The 24,038-nt window shown below is 44.4% G+C and overlaps 1 protein-coding gene across 4 annotated transcripts in view; it reads left to right on the top strand.

The window, feature by feature from the left end:
• The window catches only part of CACNA2D2 (calcium voltage-gated channel auxiliary subunit alpha2delta 2), a 543,624-nt gene that overhangs the window by 440,095 nt on the left and 79,491 nt on the right, over nt 1–24,038 (top strand). For all 4 annotated transcript variants that reach the window (XM_083488666.1, XM_083488665.1, XM_083488664.1 and 1 more), the window contains 3 exons: nt 3,733–3,891; nt 5,672–5,779; nt 18,414–18,492. In XM_083488666.1, coding sequence (XP_083344792.1) covers nt 3,733–3,891; nt 5,672–5,779; nt 18,414–18,492 — 346 coding nt within the window. The remainder of the gene's footprint in view (nt 1–3,732; nt 3,892–5,671; nt 5,780–18,413; nt 18,493–24,038) is intronic.

The following is a 24,038-nucleotide window of genomic DNA, read 5'->3' as shown; positions in this document are numbered from 1 at the left end:
AACAGGTGTTTTAGCTGAGGGGATGGAAAGGGAAGGTGTTCTGTGCATTGCAGTACAAGGGAAAGTGATGTAGCTTATCAACAAATTGAATTAACCAGAAATTGTGTTGGACCTTCCTTGCCCACCTTGGCTTTCAAGTAGTAACAGTGTATAGGCTTGAACTGGCCCCATCTGTATTGCCATTCCACTGTCTTTTGCAAATTCACCTGTTTACGCAGGCATTTCCTTGATCTCTTGACCCGAGTTTCCCATTTTGATTTCTGTAATGCTTCAATGGGATTGCTTTATTGCATATTTTAAGCACAGATATTTCCATGTTGGTGGTTTATTATTATGTATTTTAATCATGATGTGTTTTTAATTGTTCTGTATCCTAATAGTGTTGGGTGGTTGATTTTTATGTTTTGTAAAACATTTTTAAGCTATCATGACATTAAGCCATGGGTAGGCAACCTAAGGCCCGGGGGCTGGATCCAGCCCAATTGCCTTCTAAATCCAGCCCGTGGATGGTCCGGGAATAGCGTGTTTTTGCATGAGTAGAATGTGTCTTTTTGTTTAAAATGCATCTCTGGGTTATTTGGGGGCATAGGAATTTGTTCATTCCCCAAAAATATTATTATTATTATTATTATTATTATTATTATTAATACCCCACCCATCTGGCTGGGTTCCCCCAGTCACTCTGGGCGGCTTCCAACAAAATATTAAAATACAATATCTGTCAAACATTAAAAGCTTCCCTAAACAGGGCTGCCTTCAGATGTCTTCTAAAAGTCTGGTAGTTGTTTAATAACTGCCCCCCACAAGGTCTGAGGGACAGTGGACTGACCCCCTGCTGAAAAAGTTTGCTGACCCCTGCATTAAGCGGTTAACTAATTAATCAATAGTACAGGTGGCAGCTACAGCAGCAAGCATTTTTGTCTCCTACAATTGTCTGTGCCTGGTTCTGCTCTAGAAGACAGATGGGCAACCCAGCCCATGGTCGCCTTTAGGTTTGGCCCACCAAGCTCCAAGGAGCCCTGACCACTTTTCCCCACTGAACAGCCGAGCAGCCGTATGCTGCGCAGCAGGGGAAAGACTGCTGTTCCTGCAGTGCTACACAGCAAAGAGACACTGGGATGGGCTGCCGTGGGGGAGATTTTAAGCTCATGCAATCAAGAGCTCTATCCCCACAATGCTAATAGCAGCATAGAGGACAGCGTTGTTTTACTAAGGGAGTGCATAACCTCCCTGTTCCCCTTCCCCACCCTGCCCTCCTCATGCAGCTTGTGGGTGTGTATGTGCATGTTTAACATTTGCTGGGAATGGAAGGGGGGGTTAAGGTGTCAGAGAGAGAGCAAGCCAAGTGTGGATGGATGAGTGGGTGCATGCATATGTGCCTGTGAGTCCTTGATCAGCCTCCACATACAGCCCTTGGCCCAAAAAGGTTGCCCACTTGTGCTCTAGATAGTGATACCATAGGCTGAGAATAAACTTTGTGTACCGCCTGCCTCAGATGAGTTTTCCAAGGGCAGAATGTCAAAGAACAGGTCAGGGCAACCCTTGTCTTTGATGCCTCCTCCTATGCTCTGGAGCCAGTATTTGCTTTCTATAATGCTAGAGTTAATGCCTTCTTGGAAACCATCCCCTTTGTCCTGGAAAGGGTTGTGGTTAGTGGTAAGGCAATTTTTGTAAACACAAAGGTATGTCTTCTTTACTGCTGCTTCATGTTATAGGGCAGGCGTCTATATAGTATTGCTGCTAAGCCCTGAGCAGTTGTAGCCTTGGCCCAAATTAAGTCTGCTCACTGAAAAAAGTTCTGCAACTTTATTTCTCTGTGAGCCTAAAGAAAGTCATACCGGGAAGAAAATGAAGAGCTCTTGTCATTCTCTGCGTCACGTGCCTGCTGTCTGGCATGGAACATGCCTGTGCTAGGGCTCTGCTAATTAACGAGTCTAGCCTCGTTACTTTTGCTGGCTCACTGCCTCCTAAATGAATGTTCCATATTTCCAGCAAACTAAGCCATAAGCAAAAATGAATGCCTTCTCGCTTCACCCGCCTGGCCAAACTCTGAGTGGAAAGTCAGCCCTCTCCTAACAGGAGCTTAGCACAGGGCATGCTCTTAACTGGGCCTGTGACCTTGTGATAAGCCACCGAAATGTCCTGCAGAAAACACGCCTGGAGGTGTTCAGGTAATCACAGCTTTCTCTCTCAGCAAATTCATTCTGTTCTCAGTTGCGCATTGAGTGGTGGTTGGTGTGTGTGTGTGTGTGTGTGTGTGTGTGTGTGTGTGTGTGTGTAAATCACAACATACCATTAATTCCCATGAATTCCTCCAAAATCTAAACCTATAGAAGGGGGCGGCAATGTGGCCCTCATTATAAGAAGACCCTGTCCTTCAGCAGAGGGGCTGAAAGCATGTTTATGCCCATTGTTTATTCCCCTCACTTCTCCTCACACCTTTTTATCCAAACTCCTTGATTCGCTTTCTCACCTTGTGCATTTTGGACAACTGACTGTGAATATTGCGTTCACAAAGGGGGCGGGTGCATAGGAGGGCTGCCCAAAATATCTTCCATATATCCTTTGTTCTTTTGGAACCATAAGAAGGTTCGTGGTCATGCCAAGGCAACTTGTTCAAATTTCTATTTGACCGTAACGCTTACTGGATAACTTTGAGTCAGTCACCATCTCTCAGAGTAACAAACTTTACAGGGTTTTTGAGAAGATAAAAGGATGGGGGTCACCCATCTTTGCCGCCCTAAATTCTTGGAAGAAGTACAGGATAACTGTTAGATAGTTGGAGGCTGTGTACACACCATACATTTAAAGCACACCCACTCACACCCCAAAATCATGGAAACTGTAGTTTACCCCTCGTATAGCTTTGATTTCCTGCACCTTTAACAAACTACAGTTCCCAGGCTTCTTTGGGGGGGGGAGCCATGTGCTTTGAATGTATGGTGTGTATTTAGGCAGAATCTTGGTTCCCTTTGAGTCTCTCGTTGTGGTCATATCTACATTACAAACATAGCCATTTTATATACTCTCTCATTTGCCTTTCCCCAAAGGGGGAATCCTGTGAACTGCAGCTGACAAGGCAAAGAGAAATTTCTGTCTGATGTGCCCAGCTGTCCTTCCTTCCCACAAAAGAGATACAACTGCTAAGGTTATCTGCTTTAATTCTGCTTAAATCTGGAGTTTGGATATGTCCAGTGATGCAAAAATATGCAGCAGATCTTGGAGGAGCATAACCATTGGCCGGTCCCCAAAACACCAGTTGAGCTGCAGTTGAGCTGCAGTTTCAAGGCACCTCCTCTCACAGTTTGATGTGCCAAATGCAGCTTATCACCACTCCCAAATGTTTCGGGAAGGAAGAGCAGACCTCTGCTTGCCACCGCTCAGACCCAAACCCAAAGTTAGGACATCTGCAATTGCCTTGTCACTAGGAAAAGTCCCAATGGACTGAGCTAGAATGTATGTGAGAAAGTAGCAAGTGTCTACTGACAGTAGCATCTGACGCTTGACCTTGTTTGCCTCCCAACTAACTTCCTCAGCTGTCCACGTAGACTGCTGAGATTGCTAACAGAATAAAAGATAGCCTTGCATCTGTATTGCTGAAAACATCCATGGTTCCGTTATCAACTAAACAAGACACGGCTTTAAGGGGAGGGGTGGATGCGGTTCACAACTTTTGCACTGCCTTCTCGCCTCCTTTAATGCACTGCACCTCTCTTACCTCTTGTCTTCCAGTTCAACCAAAATGCACAGCCTGTATCTTGCTTCAAGCATTTAGTCCAGGCAAATATTCGCAACAAGAAGGTCTTTAAAGAAAAGGTGGATTTAATGGAGGCCCAAGGAACCACGGACTACAAGGCCGGCTTTGAATATGCCTTTGAACAGTTGCAAAATGTAAGCACAGGGTGTAAACTCAGAGTGGGGCAGGGGAATTCAAATAAGATGTGTGCAGGAGAATATGGGGCTGTGGAGGTGAGGACCAAACTAGGCGAGATGTTGAAGGTGCGTAAACAGGGCTAAGATCATTAGCGTCATGGGATGGGAAAGGGGCTTCAGTTTCTCCAGAGGCTCTATAGAAATTGCTCCCCTGGCAGGTGCTTGGGGTAGAGGAAGACGTTGGACATGCATTCACATCACTCCTCTAATTTGGCACTGAGATGCATGAGTAGCAGAGAAGCTTCCTAGGACTTTGTAGAGGTGTGTCTCAGACTCGCACATACTATTGCAACATTACCGCATCACCCACCTTCCAAATTCTTCTTCACACATCATGAGAAATGGCCTTTATGGCTCACCCACTAATTCATGGCTCCTTAGTTCACACAGTGAGTGGGTGTCTGTCAGGCTAGGACCAGGGAGAGACCCAGATTCAAATCCCCACTCAGCTGCGAAGGTCACTGGGAATCCTTGTGCTAATTACTGACTGTCATCCTAACATATACCTCTTTGGATAGTTGTGAGCATAAAATGGGAAGTGGAACCATGTATTTCTTAGAGGAAGAGCAGGGCAAAAAAATAATAATAATGGGATGAATAACATTCTGAGGCATTGGCATAAGCAAAGAAAAAGAAACAGTTGTTTATGAGTCTAATTTGGAGTAGCGGATGCTGTTGGAATTGGAGGAAATTCCTCTGTAACCAACAATCCATCTCTGGAGATTGTTCTTACGGCATTGGATTCCCAGTGACACAGCAGCTGCAAAGTGGTGAGCAGGGCTGGGAGCATCCATGTTATTCTCCCTGACATTGTAGTTGGGGGGGGGAGGTCTATGTGCCTTAAGAATAGAGCTATACTGGGACAGGGCATTGGTGTTGCCTGCTTCTCCCCAGATAAATGAAAAGCATCAGTGGCTGACACTTAAGTTTTAATGGCGGCAGCAGCTGCCTCTTCCATTTCATTAGAAAGGTAGCATGGCCTATCTGAGAGGGCTCGGCTCAGGCAGGCTACAGTGACGTTGGGCAAAATAAAGACGGATAGCCCTATTAATCGCTGAGCGGTAATAGCCACAACATAATTTCCGTCCAGACAACCCCTCCTTCTCCCTGTTCATCTGCACCACCTTCACCCCTGGAGAAGCAGCTAAAGAAAACAGATCCCTCACTGCCAGTTTCTTGGGCTGAAGACGTGGCTGGGAAAGGGCAGGAAACTGTAGTCCCAGCATTTACTCTGTGTACGCCTCTGTGTTTGCAAGCACATCTATGCCTAGCGTCTGCCATTCCCTTTTACAAGTAAAGAAGCACGTGCTTGTGCATACACAAACCTGTGTGTATCTGCTGCCACTAATTTACTTCAGATTTGAATCCTACTTTTCCCTTCACTAGCCCTGACATGCATGTAAACCCAGTAACTGTGGGGATTTATCTACTGTAGAGATCGCTTCCATGTTTAAAGATTGTGAGAGGAGAACTGCATTTTTACATATACACATACCTCATTCATTCATATTCTCTCTCTTTCACTCACACACTCATCAGCCATCCATCCAACCAGATCGTTTCTCTGAAAAAAAATGCAATCACGATGCTGATGCTGCCCCTCTATGCTTTATTTTAAGCAAAGGGTATTAAACATACATATAGACATATTTGGCATTCTCTTCCCACAATCCTTTCTAGGGCAATGCCTTTGGTTCTGAGTTGTGCACTCACTCAAATGTTTGCTTCCCATTTGCAGTCCAACATCACAAGAGCCAATTGCAATAAGATGATCATGATGTTCACTGACGGAGGAGAAGATCGAGTGCAAGATGTGTTTGAGAAGTACAACTGGCCTAACAAGACAGTGAGTGTTTAAACTGGAGGGGACCTAGTCTAATCTCAGTTGGAAGGGGGTTTCACAGAATTGTACTAATTCTGAATGCACAGCTTCTGGTGGATCTAAGCCATGGGGGGCAGGGGAAGAGAGAGATAAACAAAGACTACCCCAAAGACCTCATTGATTGGGTGGGGATATAAAGGATTAGGCAGTCCTTAAGGTATCCTGGATCCAAGTTGTTAAAAGCCTTGTAAATTAAAACAAGAATCTTAAAATTGACCCAATAACATATGAGCAGCCAGTCCAAGCTTTTAATCACCAGTGTTATAGGCAGGCAGTAGTCTGTCCCTATCAACAGTCTAGCTTTTGCATCAGCTGGAGCTTTCAAACCAGGCCCAATTGTAGCCCCACATAGAACATACTACAATAATCAAGTCCTGGGTTGCCAGTGAATGAATCTATTGCTGTCCAGAAATAGCTGTAGTTGGCATAGCACCCATAGCTGAAAGGCACTCCTGAACAAATGCTACCTGAACCTCAAGGGACCGAAACGGATCCAGGATAACTATGGACTTGCTCTTTCAGAGGGAGTGAATCCCTGTCCACAACAGGCAAATGGCCCATCTCTCGGACATGGGAAGCACCCACACACTGTGCCTTCCTTTTCCCAGGGTCCAAACACAGTTTATTTGCCCTCCTCCAGTTTGCCACTGTGCCCGGACAGTGGTCCAGATCACATTCTGCCTCTTCTGACTCATGTCCATGTTATGGACAGAAAAAGCTGTGTGTCATCAGTGTACTGGTGGCACTTTGCCCAAAACTCCTAATAACCACTCCCGAATGCTGCATGTAGATATTGAACAGCACTGGTAACAGGATCATGCTCTGCAGAGCACCATAGCACAAGGATCATAGGGCTGAGACAATCTCCCAGTGCTATTGTCTGGACATGGTCCTGCAGCTGGAGTGGAGCCACTGTGAAACAGTGCTCCTAATACCATCCTACAGAGCTGATCCCGGTGGATACCATTATCAATGGTCTTAAAAGATGTGGAACATAGAATCTTAGAATTGGAAGGGACCCAAGGGTCACCTGGTCCAACCCCCGGCAATGCAAGAATCTCCGCTAAAGCATCCATGACAGATGGCCATCCAACCTTTGCTTAAAAACCTCTAAGGAAGGAGAGTCCACCACCTTTCAAGGGAGCCTGTTCCACTGCTAAACAGCTCTTACTGTCATAGTCACATTCCCCCTGTCCTGCTCTTGATACAGGTCATCCAACAGGGTGATCAAGGCTGATTGAATCCCAAAACCATGCCTGAGGCCAAACTGAAATGGCTCCAGATAATCTGCATTTTTCAGGAACTTCTGTAGCCGCTGTGCCACCACTCTCCACCATCTTGCCCAAGAGGGGGAGATTGTCACTGGGCAGTAGTTGTTATAAACCAAAGGGTCCAGGATGGATTTATTTAGGAATCTATGCACTACTGCCTGTTTAAAGACAACAGGCACCACTCCATTGAATGTTTACCACAGCCTGGACCCACCTTGCCAATCCATTTTCCCCAACTGGCTTTCACCAGCAAGGATGGACATGGGTAAAGTGAGCAAGAAGCAGGTCACATAATTGCAAAGGTCCTGTCTACATTATTGGGTCTCAAAAACTGAAGCAGATCCCATAAATTCTGTACTGGACAACCCCAACAGTATTCACAAGAACTACTGGATTGAAAATGCTATGGAGCTGAGCAAATGTATCCTTGAAATTGTTAGGGTGTGAAACCTAAGACGCTGGCAAGTTAGCAATGTGATGTGACTTTAAGTAGTGAAGCTCGTTAAGTTGTTAAGTTGCTCAGTATATAAAGAGTGTTTGTTTTCTCTGCTGGTGGGGCGTGAAGCAAAAATGTCTGAAAGCTCTGGAGGTGTTTCTGTTATCTTTCTGCAATAAACCTGTCTTTGGAAAGACAGGCTTCCCTGTGTCGTTATTTCTTTGCTGCTGAGACTCTGAAGCTTGTGCTGCAATAAGAATCTCTGCACTGGACTTACTTAATGCTCTGCAAAGAGAGCTGTTGCTGGTGGCGCAGCGGAAGCGTTTACTGGACCAGTACACAAACTCTCTTAGGTTATGGATCCTTCAGCATTTCTACAGCTGTATTGTGTGCAGAGAAAGTGAAGGCAGCTTTCAGATGAGAGAAGACCGGCTTGGTCGTAAATTCAGCTCTTAAAGGCTTCAGAGGAGGCTGGAGGCGTCTGAAAAGTGAGTAAGACAAATCCCAAGGGGAAAGAGAAGCAAGGGCACATAGAGGGAGTAGCAGCAGACCCCAAGAATGGCAGTGGAAAATTTCCAGGTTCCCTTTACAAAGTTGAACTCTGCTAATTACGTGCAGTGGTCTAAGAGGGCTCAAGTCTGGTTGGAAGCCAAAGAAGTGTGGGCTGACTATGTCCAGAGGCGAAAGCCGTTTGTGGCTGTTGCAGCAGATGCCACAGCAGAGCAACACGCTGCTGCACATGCTCGGAACAGGGAACATGATAAAATGGACACTAAAGCTAGATGCATGTTGATGGTATCGATAGACGATTCCCAATTACCTCATGTGGAAAATTTAAGGTCTGCATTTGAAATTTGGGAAGCTCTTAGACGAATTCACCATAGAGCCACGCCCGGAGAAAAGGTGAACATTATACGTGCTTTGTATGAGTTGAAACTGAAGCCAGGGGATAGTGTGGTTGAACACACGTCACAGATGACTGAGTATTTCAACCAACTGTCGTCTTTAGGTGTGATTTTTCCTGAAAATATTAAAGTTTATACTCTGCTTAGCAGCCTGCATGCAGGGTTTGAAAACTTAGTACTAACTTTACAAGTTTTGCCAGAGGACCAGCTGAATATGAATTATGTGACTGGTAGATTGTGTGAGCAAGAATATCAACATCATCGAAAACGTATTGATAATTCAAATACCCCAAGGGTTGGATGTTCAGATAATTCCCAGCGTGGGGAAACTAGCAGGCAGAGCTGTAAGGAAGCCTCACAAGTGTCTGCTATGGCCAGCAAGTCATGTTTTCGATGTGGCAGCAGGTTTCATTTGATAGCAAAGTGTCCAGAAAAGCAACAGGAATTTCAACAGTCCAAGGCCAGTTTCCGGAGCTACAGGGGAAGACGACGTGAGAACTACAAGAATCAACGATCCAGAGGGGGAGCAGGTGCTGATAAGGGACTATCTGCAATGGCAGCACAACAGAGTCCTAAAAGGAGCCAACAAACCTTGAAGTGGATAATTGACAGTGGAGCAAGTCACAGTTTAGTTCCAGCGACATCTAGGGGCCGCTTGATGAACTGCAAGACATTGCCAGTTGCAAAAACCGTGACTATAGCAGACAATAGTAAACGAGAAATGAACCTTAAAGGCACAATTTATGTTAACTGTTTGCAAACTAACCTTCCTGTTTTTGTTCTTCCAGGAATGAAGAATGGACTTTTGAGTGTGTCATGCCTGGTAAAAAGTGGTTTTAAGGTTGAGTTTGAAAATGATGTGTGCACCATTTCGAAACAGGGGAAGGAGCTAGTTAAAATTCCCTGTGAGGATGGGCTTTTTGTTTTGGATGAAGAGCAGTTAGCAGCAGGTAGATGTTCAACAGGTGAAGTGCAAGCTAAGTGTGTAAATAAGGCTCCTCATACAGGTTGTGCACATCTACTACACAGAAGGTTAGCTCATATATGCTTTAAGTATGTAAGCAAGATGCCAGATTTAGCTGAGGAGTGTAACATTAAACCCTGTCCAAATTTTCTGGATTGTTGTGCTTGTAAACATGCTAAGGTTAAGACATGTAACTATCCTAGATCTGATAGAGTAAGCAAGAAACCCTTTGAACTTGTGCACACAGACGTGTGTGGCCCTATGCCAATCAAATCGCTTGGAGGTGCGAGATTTATGCAAATTTTGGTGGATGACTTTTCAAGGGCTAGTTGGGTTTTCTTTCTGAAAGAAAAATCGCAAGCAGCTTCCATCCTGATGGATTGGATTGAAGAAGTCGAATGTAAATTTGACACCAGGGTACGTAAAATACAATCAGATCGTGGTGGGGAATTTGTGAACCACACGCTGGAGACGTGGTTAAAAAGGAAAGGTATAGTTCATAGACTTACCAATCCCTATTCACCACAGGAGAATGCAGTTGCCGAAAGAAAATTTCGAACCTTACAGGAAGCCATTGCTGCTTTGCTGTTTGATTCTGGACTTCCACAGTGTTTTTGGGCTGAGGCTGCACTGTATGCGAATTATACTTTTAACAGAGTGTACAATAGCACAGTAGGCAACACTCCGTACTTCATGCTATTTGGGAAAAAACCAAAAATTGATCATCTAAGAGTTTTTGGATGTCGTGCTTATGTGCTGGTGCCTAGGGCACAACGTAGGAAAGGCGATCCTAGGTCTAAAGAAATGTTTTTCTGTGGTTATCAAGCAAACACAAAAGGTTGGAGATTTGTGAATGTAGAAGGCAATCAAACGAAAGTCACAATCAGCAGAAGTGCGGAATTTTGTGAACAGGATGGTTGGAATAAAATTCATGGGAATCCTGACATACTATTTGATGTGGTGAACAGTAACAATGAAACTCAGGCCCCAGGGCAGGTATTAGTTCCAGAACAGACTGAGGAATTTGAGTCTGAGGATGTGGGTGAGAAATCGCCTAGTTCACCCAAGTCTGTAAAGTCAGAATCTTCTAGCTCTAAAAGTTCACCTGTACAGCAAGAGAGACGTGTAAAGTCAGAATCAGAAAGTTCTTCAACTACTAGTGACAAACAGGTGACGACTAGTGATTCTGGGTCAGAGGGGGAAACTGAAGGAACATCGCAGGAACTGTTAAGGCGTTCTCAGCGTACCAACAAAGGTAAACCTCCTGAAAGGTACCAAGCTATTAGTGTTTGGGCTGGTTTGGCAAATTGTGAACCTGAAAGTTTTGAGGAGGTTGAGCAATTACCCCAGGAGGAGGCCAGTAGGTGGCGTGAGGCCATGCAAAAGGAGTTGAATTCTATGAAAGAACTGGGTGTGTTTTCCATCACCAAACTGCCAGAAGGTGCCAAGGCAGTAAGTTGTAGGTGGGTGTACAGGATAAAGACAACAGCGATGGGAAAACCAGAGTACAAAGCAAGGCTTGTAGCTCGAGGTTTTACGCAAAGAAAGGGGTTACATTATTCCGAAGTCTATGCACCCACTTCAAGGAGTGAAACCCTACGGGCACTATTAGCAGTTGCTGCTCAGAAAGGGTTCAAAGTGAATCAATTTGATGTCTCTACAGCTTATCTTCATTCAGACTTGGCTGAAGAGCTCTATATGGAGCTACCGCCAGGATTGAAAGTTGGTAAATCAAATCAGGTGTGGAAACTACATAAATCTATTTATGGACTCAAGCAATCTGCTCATAATTGGAATGAGTGTTTGAATGACGTTTTGATAGGCATTGGTTTTAGCAGGAGCAAGGCTGACAATTGCTTATATTTCAGAAATTCAGGAGATGCTCAAGAATCTTTGCTTGTTTATGTAGATGACCTGATTTATACTTCAAAGACACAAGAACAAGTAAAAAAACTAGCCAAAGAGTTAAATAAACACTTCAAAGTTAAGAATCTTGGTGATGTGAAGGTCTATCTTGGTGTTCAGATAGATAGGACCAAAAATGGCAGTTTTCTACTGAATCAAAAAGGCAAGATATTGCAAATGTTGAAAAAGTTTAACATGACGGAGTGTGCAGGTGTTAGAACACCAATGGAAATGGGTTTTGTAAAAGACAATGAGTTCAAGGATAGTGCTGAATTCAAGCGTGCTGAAATCTTTCAGTCAGCATTGGGAAGCTTACTTCATCTTTCGCAATGGAGTAGGCCAGATATTGCTTACGCTGTTAACTTACTCAGCAGAGAAGCTTCGAAACCTAGTGTGAATGCATGGAAAGGAATTCAAAGAGTGTTAAGATATTTACAATACACCAAAGATTTTTGCCTTGAATTGTCTTCGGAAGGACAAGCACAGATTACTTGTTGGGCAGATAGTGATTGGGCAAATTTAAAGGACAGAAAATCAGTGTCTGGCTGTGTAATAAAATTTGGTAACTCTCTGATTGGGTGGAGATCCAAGAAACAGAACCTGATTGCTTTGTCATCAACAGAAGCTGAGTTCTGTGCCTTGTCTGAGTTATGTAGAGATCTAGAATTTTACAAATGCTTGGCACAAGAGATGTATGAAAAGGCCATCACTCCAATCACTGTATGGGGTGATAATCAACCGTGTCTTAAGTTAGCACAAAATGGGCAGTTTAAAGGTCGTACAAAACATTTGGATATCCGCTTTCAAAATGTTTGTCAAACGGTAAAAGCAGGAATTGTTAAATTAAACTACTGTCCCAGTCATGAAAATCAAGCTGATGGTTTTACAAAACCGCTTGGGTTTCAGCGGCATGAAAACTTTTGTGAAGAAATGGGTCTGAAGTAATTTTGTTTTTTGTATTGCCAGCGAGAGGGGGTGTTAGGGTGTGAAACCTAAGACGCTGGCAAGTTAGCAATGTGATGTGACTTTAAGTAGTGAAGCTCGTTAAGTTGTTAAGTTGCTCAGTATATAAAGAGTGTTTGTTTTCTCTGCTGGTGGGGCGTGAAGCAAAAATGTCTGAAAGCTCTGGAGGTGTTTCTGTTATCTTTCTGCAATAAACCTGTCTTTGGAAAGACAGGCTTCCCTGTGTCGTTATTTCTTTGCTGCTGAGACTCTGAAGCTTGTGCTGCAATAAGAATCTCTGCACTGGACTTACTTAATGCTCTGCAAAGAGAGCTGTTGCTGGTGGCGCAGCGGAAGCGTTTACTGGACCAGTACACAAACTCTCTTAGAAATGCCATTAAAACTAGTCTGACTATGACAACGGGATTACGACCATCACTCCATATCAAGATCCCCCTCTTACTGTTACAAGAAAGATTAAGTCAAGTGTAATTGTCAAGGACTGGCTGGATGAAGAGGAGCAGTGGGAGTCTCCAGCCAAAGAGCCCCCTAGGGAAGCAGGAGAGAAAGAAGGCTCACAACCAGAATTGTGGTGGTGGGACTCTGAAGACACGTCAGAAGAGGAGGGAGGCTGGGAATAATAATAATAAATAATAAAATTTATTTATATCCCGCCCTCCCCAGCCGAAGCCGGGCTCAGGGCGGCTAACAACAATAAAACAGTACAACACAACACTCTAAAATCATTCATTATAAAATTAATTCAAATCAAACCACTGGCAACCATTGGGCCAGAGCTCCGCGAAGATTGCCGAGGAAGTAGAAGCAACAGGCTTGAGGGAAAGAAAAGAGCTAGAGGCAGAAAGCCTTTCAAGGGCAGAACAGGGTGCAAGGGAAAGAAAAGAGCTAGAGGCAGAAAGCCTTTCAAGGGCAGAACAGGGTGCAGACAGAGACAGGCTGAGACCTGAAAGAGAGGAGGAGGAAGGGACAAAAGCTGCACCAGCTTCTCAGCAGCTGCCTGGTCCCACTGTCGTAAGCTCCCCTCCCCCTTTGACTCCAAGGTCACACAGGGCTTTGCATGTAGCTGAATGGAAAGCTCAGAAAGCCCATGGGGGCACCCTCCCCACTGGAGCTTACACCAGTTTGTGAGACATCCAGAGAAGGAGGTTTAGGAGGAAACAGCAAGGGCCAAGAGCCAATCTTGGCAACATCACCACTGAGGAAAGCTGTGCCTCCATGCTCTCTGCTTTTATACTATTTTCTTGAATAAAAAGATGGGTTTACTTTGAGTCTCTGCATCTCCATTCTGACCTGCCGATGAGTCAGCCCTGAGAGTACGCCTCGCCCTGTGCATTGGGCTGATAACTATCTGAATTAGTCCCATGGCTGCCATGCAAACTCAAGCTAGCCCTGAGGCAGCCTCAGCACCTCAAAATGCCACCCATTTGCCACCCAAAACAATAGTGTCCAACATGACCCTGGAGACAACCTTGGTGAGGCAGGCCATTGGGCATCAGGGTGGGTGGCACAACATCAATGTCCTGCAGTATGTGCAGTTTGACCTTGAGGCTCCACCATAGCATTTCTTCTGGCTACTCCCGGTTGCCTCAGTTCCAGCTTCTCTGTCAGAAGTTGCTCCTTACAGGGGCAAGTAGCTTGGCAAGGCCAAGGATGCTGTTCACTTCAGAGTTTGCTTGCAATTGTTGTTCCGCCCCCAGCCCCCATGCCTAGCAATATACTGTGATTCACCATTTAAAGATACTATAAATATATCCCGTTATTATCGTCAGTTATCAGGCAAGAGCTAATTTTCAGGCTTCTCTCTTGTCCCAAGAGTGTTTTTCTGAGCTATAGGCTGCAGACCTGAGTTTTGACCCACTTAACAGTTGTGCACAGAGAGACCTCATTCTCTATGGATCTACAGTAGTGGTAGCAGTAGCCAACAATGTGCCTTCCAGATAATAATTGGACTACAGCTCCCATCATCCCTGTTGTTTGGTCATGAAGGCTGGGGCCAGTGGGAGCTATAGACCCATAACGCCCATAGGGCATTATTAGCTATCCCTGATCTGCAGCAAAGCTTGGAGGGGGATCACATGCCATTATTTTGTTTTGTCACTAGACGACACTAGGCTTTATTGTATCTGGATGGAGTCAGGGATTTTCTGTTTCTGTGTCTGTTCTCTTCTTGTTGAAGGGAGACAACTAAGGGAGACAGTTAAGTCTTCTAAGCCTTCCATCACAGCGTTGAACCTGTCTGCAGAGCAATGAGACCCTTCCCCACTGGAACCCCTGATTTCTCCCCTCACACACAATATGCACAGGCCTTAATCCAAATGTTTGTGTTTTTGAATATCACAGGACACAAGTTTAAGCAAGCAGGTTCATCTAGGTAAAACCAGAATATAAAGTACTGCATAAGAAAATGAATGCAAAAATAGCACTCTGTCTTAGCTAAAATTCTGACAGGGCTGTTAAATGCATTACAGTTTTCCAGCATGTAATGTCATAATGTGTGAAGCAGCTCTTAGCTAGAGATGGAAAACGCTGTTGATTCCGATTAAGGTAACTTGTTAGTTATGAAGTAAATTACCATGCCATTGTAGATAAGTGTTGCTGGCTCTCAATCAGTCAGAGAGCAAAACAAGCCACTCACTCGCAGCATCTGGCAAGCTAGATTCCCGAATGGTCTCACTCAAGTTGCTGCCTACAAGGGACGGGGGGGAGGGGGGGAGGGGGATCCACTCGCCTTTATGGGAAATAAATTCCCGAATTCAAGTTTCAGGTATAGAAGGGGTCGCCGTCGTTGTGTTGCCAATGCAAAAGCATTGTAAATTTGATTTCTACCTGGGAGCAGGAAAGGGAAAGAGATTTTTCTGCTGTCTGTTTGGGAAGAGTTACTTGTGAGTAGCTTCCCATGCATATTCCATAGAAGTCTTTGTGGGGGATTTAATGGTGTGCTATTACAGACGCTCCATCTGCACAAGCATAGCAGCTTGCCATATGGAACAATCCTCCCTCCCCTGTGCAATGTTCTGGGAGTCCCCCCAAGCCTATTTTGGGGGGGGTGCAGAAGGAAAGCCCCATTGTACAAGTGGAAGCCCTTGTGTCAGGCTTCTGCTGGCAGGGTTCGTTAGGTGAATTTGTCTTTCTCTGAAAGTTTAAGCTTTGCCTCTGACAGACCTTTGTTACACAAAAAGGCTGTATTGCAGCCAAAACATATACCAGACAGTACAATAGTGTGCACTGTGCCTCCCTTATTCCGTGCTTCTTCATTTGGCACGAATGTACCATATGGAGGCTTGAACTATGCCAGGGAAGGGGACAGGTGGAGTCATACTGTGCCTCTTCTTCACCTGCTCAAACTGTTATTAGCTTTTCCAGATAGAATCTGTGCATGAGCCAATGAGGGGTGGAAGACAGCACCAACCCGCCCAGATCTTTGCATATGGAACCTTATAAATGAGTCAAGACACAGCACCAAATAGCTGAGGAACCAGCTGTGTGACCTGGATCAGCTCAGTCACGGGAACAAGGGGAAGTGGCTAACTCATGCTTTATTGCAGGATTCCGCCTCATTTGATGTGAGCTATTTAGACAGTTGATCTTCCTGCCTGTCTGCTCCCGCACTGAGCCACTGCCCCTTTAATGGGGCGTCTAACACGCTGGCACTGTTTTTATTACCTGCACCGACCTTGAAGTGCCAAAAAAGGTGGACAGAACTTCCTTTGAAACTTTGCACAGGCTGTTGCTACAGGAAAAGGTGCATCTTTGTCAACACTCCTGAGTTTGAGAGATATTCCATCACACACACACACACACACACACACACACACACACACACACACACCTGCTGGGTGGAAGTACTCAAATGGCTTGGACTTATTTTCTCCCTCTCTCCCTATATACAAGAGGGAAAGGAAATGGGTATGATCTCTAACATCATCTGCTTTTAAACCAGATGAGAGATCTCAATAGTGAGAAATAGGATACTGTACTGAAACATCATCTTCCTCGTCCAGCAGTTTGCAGAACAGTAAAGATCAGTGAAATGCTACACCAAAGCAAAATCCAGTTTCTGGCTCATGAACGTCTTCCCTACTTTCACTAGTATTTCATAGCAATCCTGATGCTTTTCAGCAGCTGCACAGTTCCTTCGAAGCATCTACACCTTCTGATTCATGGCTTGCACACAGAAAATCACCTTTTCCATGTTTTTATTCTATTTCCAAACTCATTGTACCTGCATGCAGGCAACAAAGGAAAGAAATTGAGGGAGTGGGTACTGCTTACAACAGTAGTAACTCTTACCAATAGTAGTCAAATTTATTCCCTCTTGATCCCATTTGATGGAGAGTCCAGTCCTCTAGCACTTGTGTGATAAGACCTTTCCCAGATAATCTATAAATAATATGCACAAGTTTTCCTGTGGGCCTGTTGATTCAGGGGATAGAGGTCTCTCCACCCACATAACGGGTTCAGGAATGGCAGTCCATTTAGCTTGCAACTCATCTCACAATGATAAATGTGTGCTTGGCTTGGACTCAGAAATCTCTGCTGAGCCCAAACTCTGCATAAGACTTAAGACTGGATACAACCATATGTATTTAAAACCGAACAGTTGGACCTAGATCCCAAACGCATTTCATTCAGGAATGTGGTTTTGTCAACTTGTTGCTTTTCAATCTGCTTACTTCATTTTGCTTGAAAACTGAGGTTTCTTCATTGTGCCATTGGGAAACGAGTAGCTCCTGGCTTTGACAACCAGACAGAATAGTTCTTTCTGTGACATGCATCTGTGCAAAGGTGTTGCTGAATAGCAGCACAATGATGTCCAGCATAATTTAAGCACTTTATGTTAGTGATGTGAATTGTTAAGTGATAAACATGAACTGCTAAGTGATGAACAGCCATATTCACTTGCACCAGGTACTTGATCTTAGGACCAATCCAGGTGGCCACTGGGTTGGTGGCAGCTGCTTGAAAATTCATGGGCAGTTGCCATGACACACAGGGTTCTGCTTCTGCCATACCACTGCAAGAAAGGGTTTAGAGTGGCACCTGCTTGCTTGTGCCGAAGGGTGGGCGCATCACAGTATCTGGTACACACAGCTGATGGGAGCCAGCATGTGTTAGCATTTCTTCCACAAGTGCTGCCCATCCAGTGGTTGTAGGAACAGACCCCCTAGTTAGATATATCAAGGGCTTAACATTGTTGATGGGTTTTATAGTGTTGTGAGCCACCTTGGTCCTTCTGGAGAATTTGTATTTACAAATAAATAATTTCCATTTTACTATTTAACACGGTGTAAGCTGGACGCGGGTGGCACTGTGGGTTAAACCACAAAGCCTAGGGCTTGCCAATCAGAAGGTCGGTGGTTTGAATCCCTGCGTTGGGGTAAGCTCCCGTTGCTCGGTCCCAGCTCCTGCCAACCTAGCAGTTCGAAAGCACGTCAAAGTGCAAGTAGATAAATAGGTGCCGCTCCAGCGGGAAGGTAAATGGCATTTCTGTGCCCTACTCTGCACATGACCCAGAAGCTGTACGCCAGCTCCCTTGGCCAATAAAGCGAGATGAGCGCCACAACCCCAGAGTCAGCCACAACTGGACCCTAATGGTCAGGGGTCCCTTTACCTTTATGCTTTGGCTGTTTTGCTGGTTTTCTAGTTATCACTACAACAGGAGCAATGATCAAGAACTGTGCTTCCAAGCAGCAGGCTATAAATTACAGAGTACATGAAGCCACCCAGCTGCAGAGCATGTACTGCACCATTCAAGCATTTATCTTGGCACAGGGAAACTGGAAGGCATGGTAGCTGCTTGAACATTCCTTTTTTGTGTTTGCTTCCTCAGCTAGTTGGGTGCAGCCCGCTGCCACCATGTGCAAGATCAAACTTTTTGCCACACCTTAGAAAACGTATTTTTAAAAAATTATATTTGGTGCAGGAGATGCACGGCCAGAGGGAGGGAGGTGCCATTCAGCTGCCATGCAGCCAGTGGCCATACAGATAAGTCCCTAGGAAGTACTTACCTGTAGAATCTCTATCTGCCATTTTCCTTTACTGGTGCTTGCATTTCAGATGCAAAATGTGTGTATTTATGGGCTGGGATGTTGAAGGATGCTACTAATCTTATTTTCTTTATTAAAAATAAATCACTCTTTTTTCCTTTTCACAGGTGCGAGTGTTCACCTTTTCTGTTGGACAGCATAACTATGACGTAACTCCTCTGCAGTGGATGGCGTGTGCTAACAAAGGTAGGGGGAGTGGCTTAAGTACAGAATTACCTCTTGTTAGCCTGTCAAGCAGAATGTGAGAGGGGAGAAACTATCCTCTGCTGTCAGAAGAGGGGAGGGGAAAGTTAGCTTTCTGTTTTCCAGAGTAGACCAGTGTAAGCAACTCGCTCCACTGAGCCAGTGATGCTCAGCTATTATTCATAGTTTAATTGGTTTAGTTTTACATAATCAGCATGATTAGTGTGATATGTGCATGAACACAGTGAAGGCCAAGCAACATTTCTTATTCAAGAACCAGTAATCTCTGATGTGAACAATCTTGAGTCAGCCCACCCGGCATCCAGAATCAAGAAATGGACTGGCACATCTTCTAAGTATACTTTTTAAAGGAATGTTGCATGTGGAACATGGTACTGATAACTGATGTTTGCATACCCTGTATCTTGCATAAATTGACTCTAATAGCTCCACATTCCAAGGCCCTTGTCTGAACTTACTTGTTCCACTTCACCTACAGTCACCTGTAGTTATGCGTAGCCATTTGCATCAGAAAGTGGATGGAAATCCACTTTCAGATTCAAATCCAGGTGAAGTGTTGATAGACAACATCTCGGTCCACTGTTCCTGATCCTAAAGTGAGGCCAACATCTCTCTCCAAGGGAGTATCACCATGTCCGGATTGGGACAACCATTTTTATAGCCCCTATTTGTTTAACTTTATACTTACTTCAGCTGGATCTCCTGGTCTCTAAGCCATCAGATTAATCTAGTGAATAGTCTTCAGCTATTACATTAGACCTTGTTTCAGTCACCTCTCCTAATTGTACAAAAACTATTCAGGTACCCAGTGCCTGAGAACACATCTTCCCAACATAGGTAGCAGGGGGTGTGAATTACCGTATTTTTCGCTCTATAACACGCACCTGACCATAACACGCACATCGTTTTTAGAGGAGGAAAACAAGGGAAAAAATATTCTGAATGAAACAGTGGACGTATCATTTTTGTGATTCATGCTGTGGCCACAGACATGTGATCTGATGGTGAATTTGGGGTGACCCAATGCAAAAATCCTGAGAATCCCTGTGGATCCATGCTTTGTAACCACGTTTTTGCACCATTGCAGCCCCAGGCAACAGTGGGTGCGTGATTTTTTTGGGGGGGGACAGGCTGTAGCCATGGACATGCTATGTGCTCTGATGGTGAATTTTGGCTGACCCAATGCAAAGATCCTGAGGATCCCTGTGGATCCATGCTTTGTAACCACGTTTTTGCACCATTGCAGCCCCAGGCAACAATGGGTGTGTGATTTTTTTGGGGGGGGACAGGCTGTAGCCATGGACATGCTGTGTGCTCTGATGGTGAATTTGGGGTGACCCAATGCAAAGATCCTGAGGATCCATGTGGATCCATGCTTTGTAACCACATTTTAAGTGGGGAGGGAAGGAAAAACACAGAAGGCTAAGAATGCAGGAGAGGGCTATAACGTGAGGAAAGGAAGGCAAAAGTTTTCCCCCACCCACCCACACAAGCCAGCCACTGTTTAAGGATTTCATCCTTTTAAATGGAAGAAAGCATATTTGAATGCTGTGTGTCTCCAAAAACAAAAAGCAGGAAGTCAAATCAGAATTTTAAGCCGAACCTGTAATCTCTCTTCCCTTCACATACATTGTTCCCTCCGGAGCAGGGACAGGATAGAGCGAGGGACGCTCTGCTTTCCCCTCTACTTGCCTGGAGGGGAGGGGCTTTCCCTGCTCTTTGTTCGGACGCTCTGCTTTCCTCTCTACTTGCCTGGAGGGGAGGGGCTTTCCCTGCTCTTTGTTCCGTTTGAGCAAACACAGCAACGAAACAGAGCAGGGTGGGCAGAGAGACCCTGAGGCAGAATGCAGGAAAGCAACAGCTTTCTCACGGAGCTCCCTTCTCCCTGAAGCGCGGTTTGATTTTTGCCTTATTTTTCGGCTACAGGGACCACACATTCGCTGCATAACACGCACAGACATTTCCCCTTCCTTTTTAGGAGAAAAAATCTGCGTGTTATAGAGCGAAAAATACGGTAACTAACTTTCATTCATACATTCTTAGATCTATAACCTGCCCTGTCCCATCATTCAGGACAACTTATATGCATTAATGAGACTTCCATCCCCAATGTCTCTTCTCCCTTTTCTCTCCTTCCAGAACACTTAACAGGGTTTTTTCCTGATAACCCAAAAGCTGAATTTTAGAGGAACATTTTATGGGGTATATTTTTGGTGAAAATGTACTTATGTGCACAATCATCTTGTGTTTTCTAGTTCAAAAGAATCACTTCGTTGTCTAAATACTATTTTGATGGAGTCTTCCCCCCCAAAAAAGAATCCACTCTAACATTAGTTTGTGAAAATAGATCATAGGTGCTCTTGTCTTCACTTGCCATCCAGAGACGCCTACAGGGAGCTTCTCTCCACTGGGCTAACTCCTTCCATGGCTACCAAGAGCTCAGCCAAGAGAACCAGCTGCTGTCTGTCTGCTCACCTAAGGAAAACTTGAGGCCAATATCTCAGCAGCAAAGTATATAAACAGTTTGGGCAAAGCACTTTGCTCTTTGGCAAAGAAAGGAAGCCTACTAGAAACAGGGAGGACGTTTCCGTAACAGCAAGCATTCTGTCACAGTATGTACTGCTTGGCTGAATATTCTGCACAGCTGCAGCACAGAGAAAACAAGAGCCTTCCCAGCACGCTGCCACTAATTATAGCTGCAGATAAATATAATATTTTTGTTTGTTTATATATTTTAGCATTTACAGGCCATATTTCTACTGAGAGGTGGCACCCAAAACAGTGTATGAAAGAGAAGTGGGGGAACCTCTGGCCCATGGGCTAGAGGCAGTCTTATGGGGACTTCTCCATCCATCTCTCTGCATCCCCTCGTTGCCTCATGCACTTGTTTGCATTAGCCCTACCTAAGACTGGGATGTGGCCTCTAGAAGGGTAGCTACGCGGGTTAAACCACAGAGCCTAGGACTTGCAGATCAGAAGGTCGGCGGTTCGAATCCCCGCGATGGGGTGAGGTCCCATTGCTTGGTCCCTGCTCCTGCCAACCTAGCAGTTTGAAAGCACGTCAAAGTGCAAGCAGATAAATAGGTACCACTCCGGTGGGAAGGTAAACGGTGTTTCCGTGCGCTGCTCTGGTTCGCCAGAAGTGGCTTAGTCGTGCTGGCCACATGACCCGGAATCTGTACGCCAGCTCCCTCAGCCAATAAAGCAAGATGAGCGCCGCAACCCCAGAGTCAGCCATGACTGGACCTAATGGTCAGGGGTCCCTTTACCTTTTAAGACTGGGATGTGGCCTCTAGAAGGGTAGCTACAAGGGAATGCCTCTCTCAGGCTACAAAGGATTCCTCCCCTTGTTGTAAAACAGTCAAAAATTTGGACTCTAAGCCGCAAACATAAAGAAATCATTCATCATCATCATCAAGAAAACAGACACACAATAAGAATCAGGGAGCATTGCTTGATAAAATAATTCATAATCAGGGGGGAAACAGCAGCTGTTAAAAACACCCAGGTAATCCTGTGGGGAACACACTAAGTTTTCACTTGTCAATGAAAGGTACACAGGGTAAGGGTCAAATAAAGACCAAGTGTTCCATTGTGTAGGTGCCACCGCTCCATAGCTCAGCTCCATTTCCTCACAGCTCTCATGCCTGAAAGGAAGGGGGAATAGCAAGATGCGGATCTGGGTTGGAGGGGAAATGGCACATGTCCCATGGGCTAAAGGCTTGTTCATCATCATGCATGAAGCATCTAGTGTTCTGCAGTTTACCTCTTGCATTTAAATTTGTACAGGACAATCATTTGCCATTTATACTTTTCCCTCAGGGAGAAAAATGGGATAAAGCACTGTGTGTGTGTGCATTCAAAGCATTTTTTGGCTACCTTTCTAAACAAATTCAAAAATCCACAGTAGGGCAACGCCTTTATTAGGCAAACCAAAATGTCACAAAGTAGCATGCAAGCTTTTTGAGTTCTGCAGAACTCTTCGTCAAGCTAGATGGTGAACAAGGCAATGGAGGGAGGAGAGGAGCAAAAAAGTGTGCAGGGTTTGAGGTTGGAGCCATGCGGTCTGCATCAGGCCACAATTATAAAGCACAAAACTGAAAGATATAGTGTTGTTTAAACTTTTTAAAATTACAAAATTCAAAGATAAGCAACATCTTAAAATATAAAACAGCCAGCAAAAACAAATGATCAAAACCCCAACGAAGCAACAGTAAATCAAAAGATCAGCAGCATATTGAATAAAATAAGACCACGCCAGTTAAAAGCCATTTGGATCAGTAGTAGTTTATTGTACTGGATCTCTTTCTGCTTCTTTAAAAGTATGCAAGGTCATATATTACACAGATGAAAGGTTCTGTGTAACTTAAAAGCTTGCATGTTGTTATGCTAACAGATTAGGATATCACTTTCCAGATTTTGTCTCTTATTCTGCAAGACCAGTATGGCAGCATCTGCCTATGCTTTACAAAGGCCTCCCTCTTGTTCCCTGCTGTCCACCCCTCCCATTCGCTGCCGTCTGAAGTTCCCTTTGTTCATCACATTCAGTCCCCTTTAATCTCCTTCACCTTCCTCTGTATCTGAAGCCTCCTGTCTCTGCCTCTCATTTATCCAAGATTGCCTCATCTGCCCTTTTGTTCAGCAGCTCTGGCTTTCCTTTCACACCTCCTGTATCTGTCAGCAGATGGTGGAGGCCTGTGAACCTTTGGGCTTGCAGTAATCCATCTTCCCATTGTCCTGTCCCATGAGAATACCTTTGGTCATTCATGCTCAAATTCCTATTTCTCTTCTTCTCTCCTTCGGTTCCTGGCCTTTTCAGCCTCACCTGAGTTGTGGTGACTTTCTATCAGCTGTACATGTAGTAGCTAATTCTCATTGGGGTTCGAATTATTTTTATTTATTTATTTTTATTTTATTTACAACATAGTCCACAACAACTCATACATACAAACAAACAAACCCACCACCATTGACAATTTAATTATCAAAATTAAACTCCTATCCCCTTACACACACAAAATAAAATTAAAATAAAAGATTTCCTTTATCCTGTAAATGGCCTCCATATTTAATTCTTGTATACTGTTTCTTTTATATGCGATTATTACAATTTTTCCTAATTATGACTTTTAAAACCGCAAAGTCTCCTATAGAAATTAATCAAAACAAGTCCAGGTGTATATTTTGGGGCACTGTTTGGTAAAGTATTCTCTGCATTTTCCCCATTCTTTTTGGAATTCTTGTCTGGGTTGTCCCCTAATTGTCTCTGTTAATCTGGCCAATTCAGTATAATCTATTAATTTATCCTGCCATTCCTTTTTTGTTGGCACAAATTCTTTTTTCCAATTTCTGGCAATTAAGGTCCTCGCCGTGCCTGAGCATTCAGGAATATTTTCCGATCCTCTTTTGCTATACCTGTGTCTGCTGTTCCTAATAGGAAAGCTTCTGTATTTTTCACAAAGTTATATTTAAACTTTTTTTTTTAAGATCATCATATACTATATCCCAGATTTATTGCTGTTATGTAC

The sequence above is a fragment of the Podarcis liolepis genome (assembly GCF_965112155.1).
Source record: "Podarcis liolepis genome assembly, chromosome: 2".
Lineage (NCBI taxonomy): Eukaryota > Metazoa > Chordata > Lepidosauria > Squamata > Lacertidae > Podarcis > Podarcis liolepis.
The sequence above is the reverse complement of the archived record's forward strand: the minus strand, read 5'-3'. Positions and strand labels throughout refer to the sequence as shown.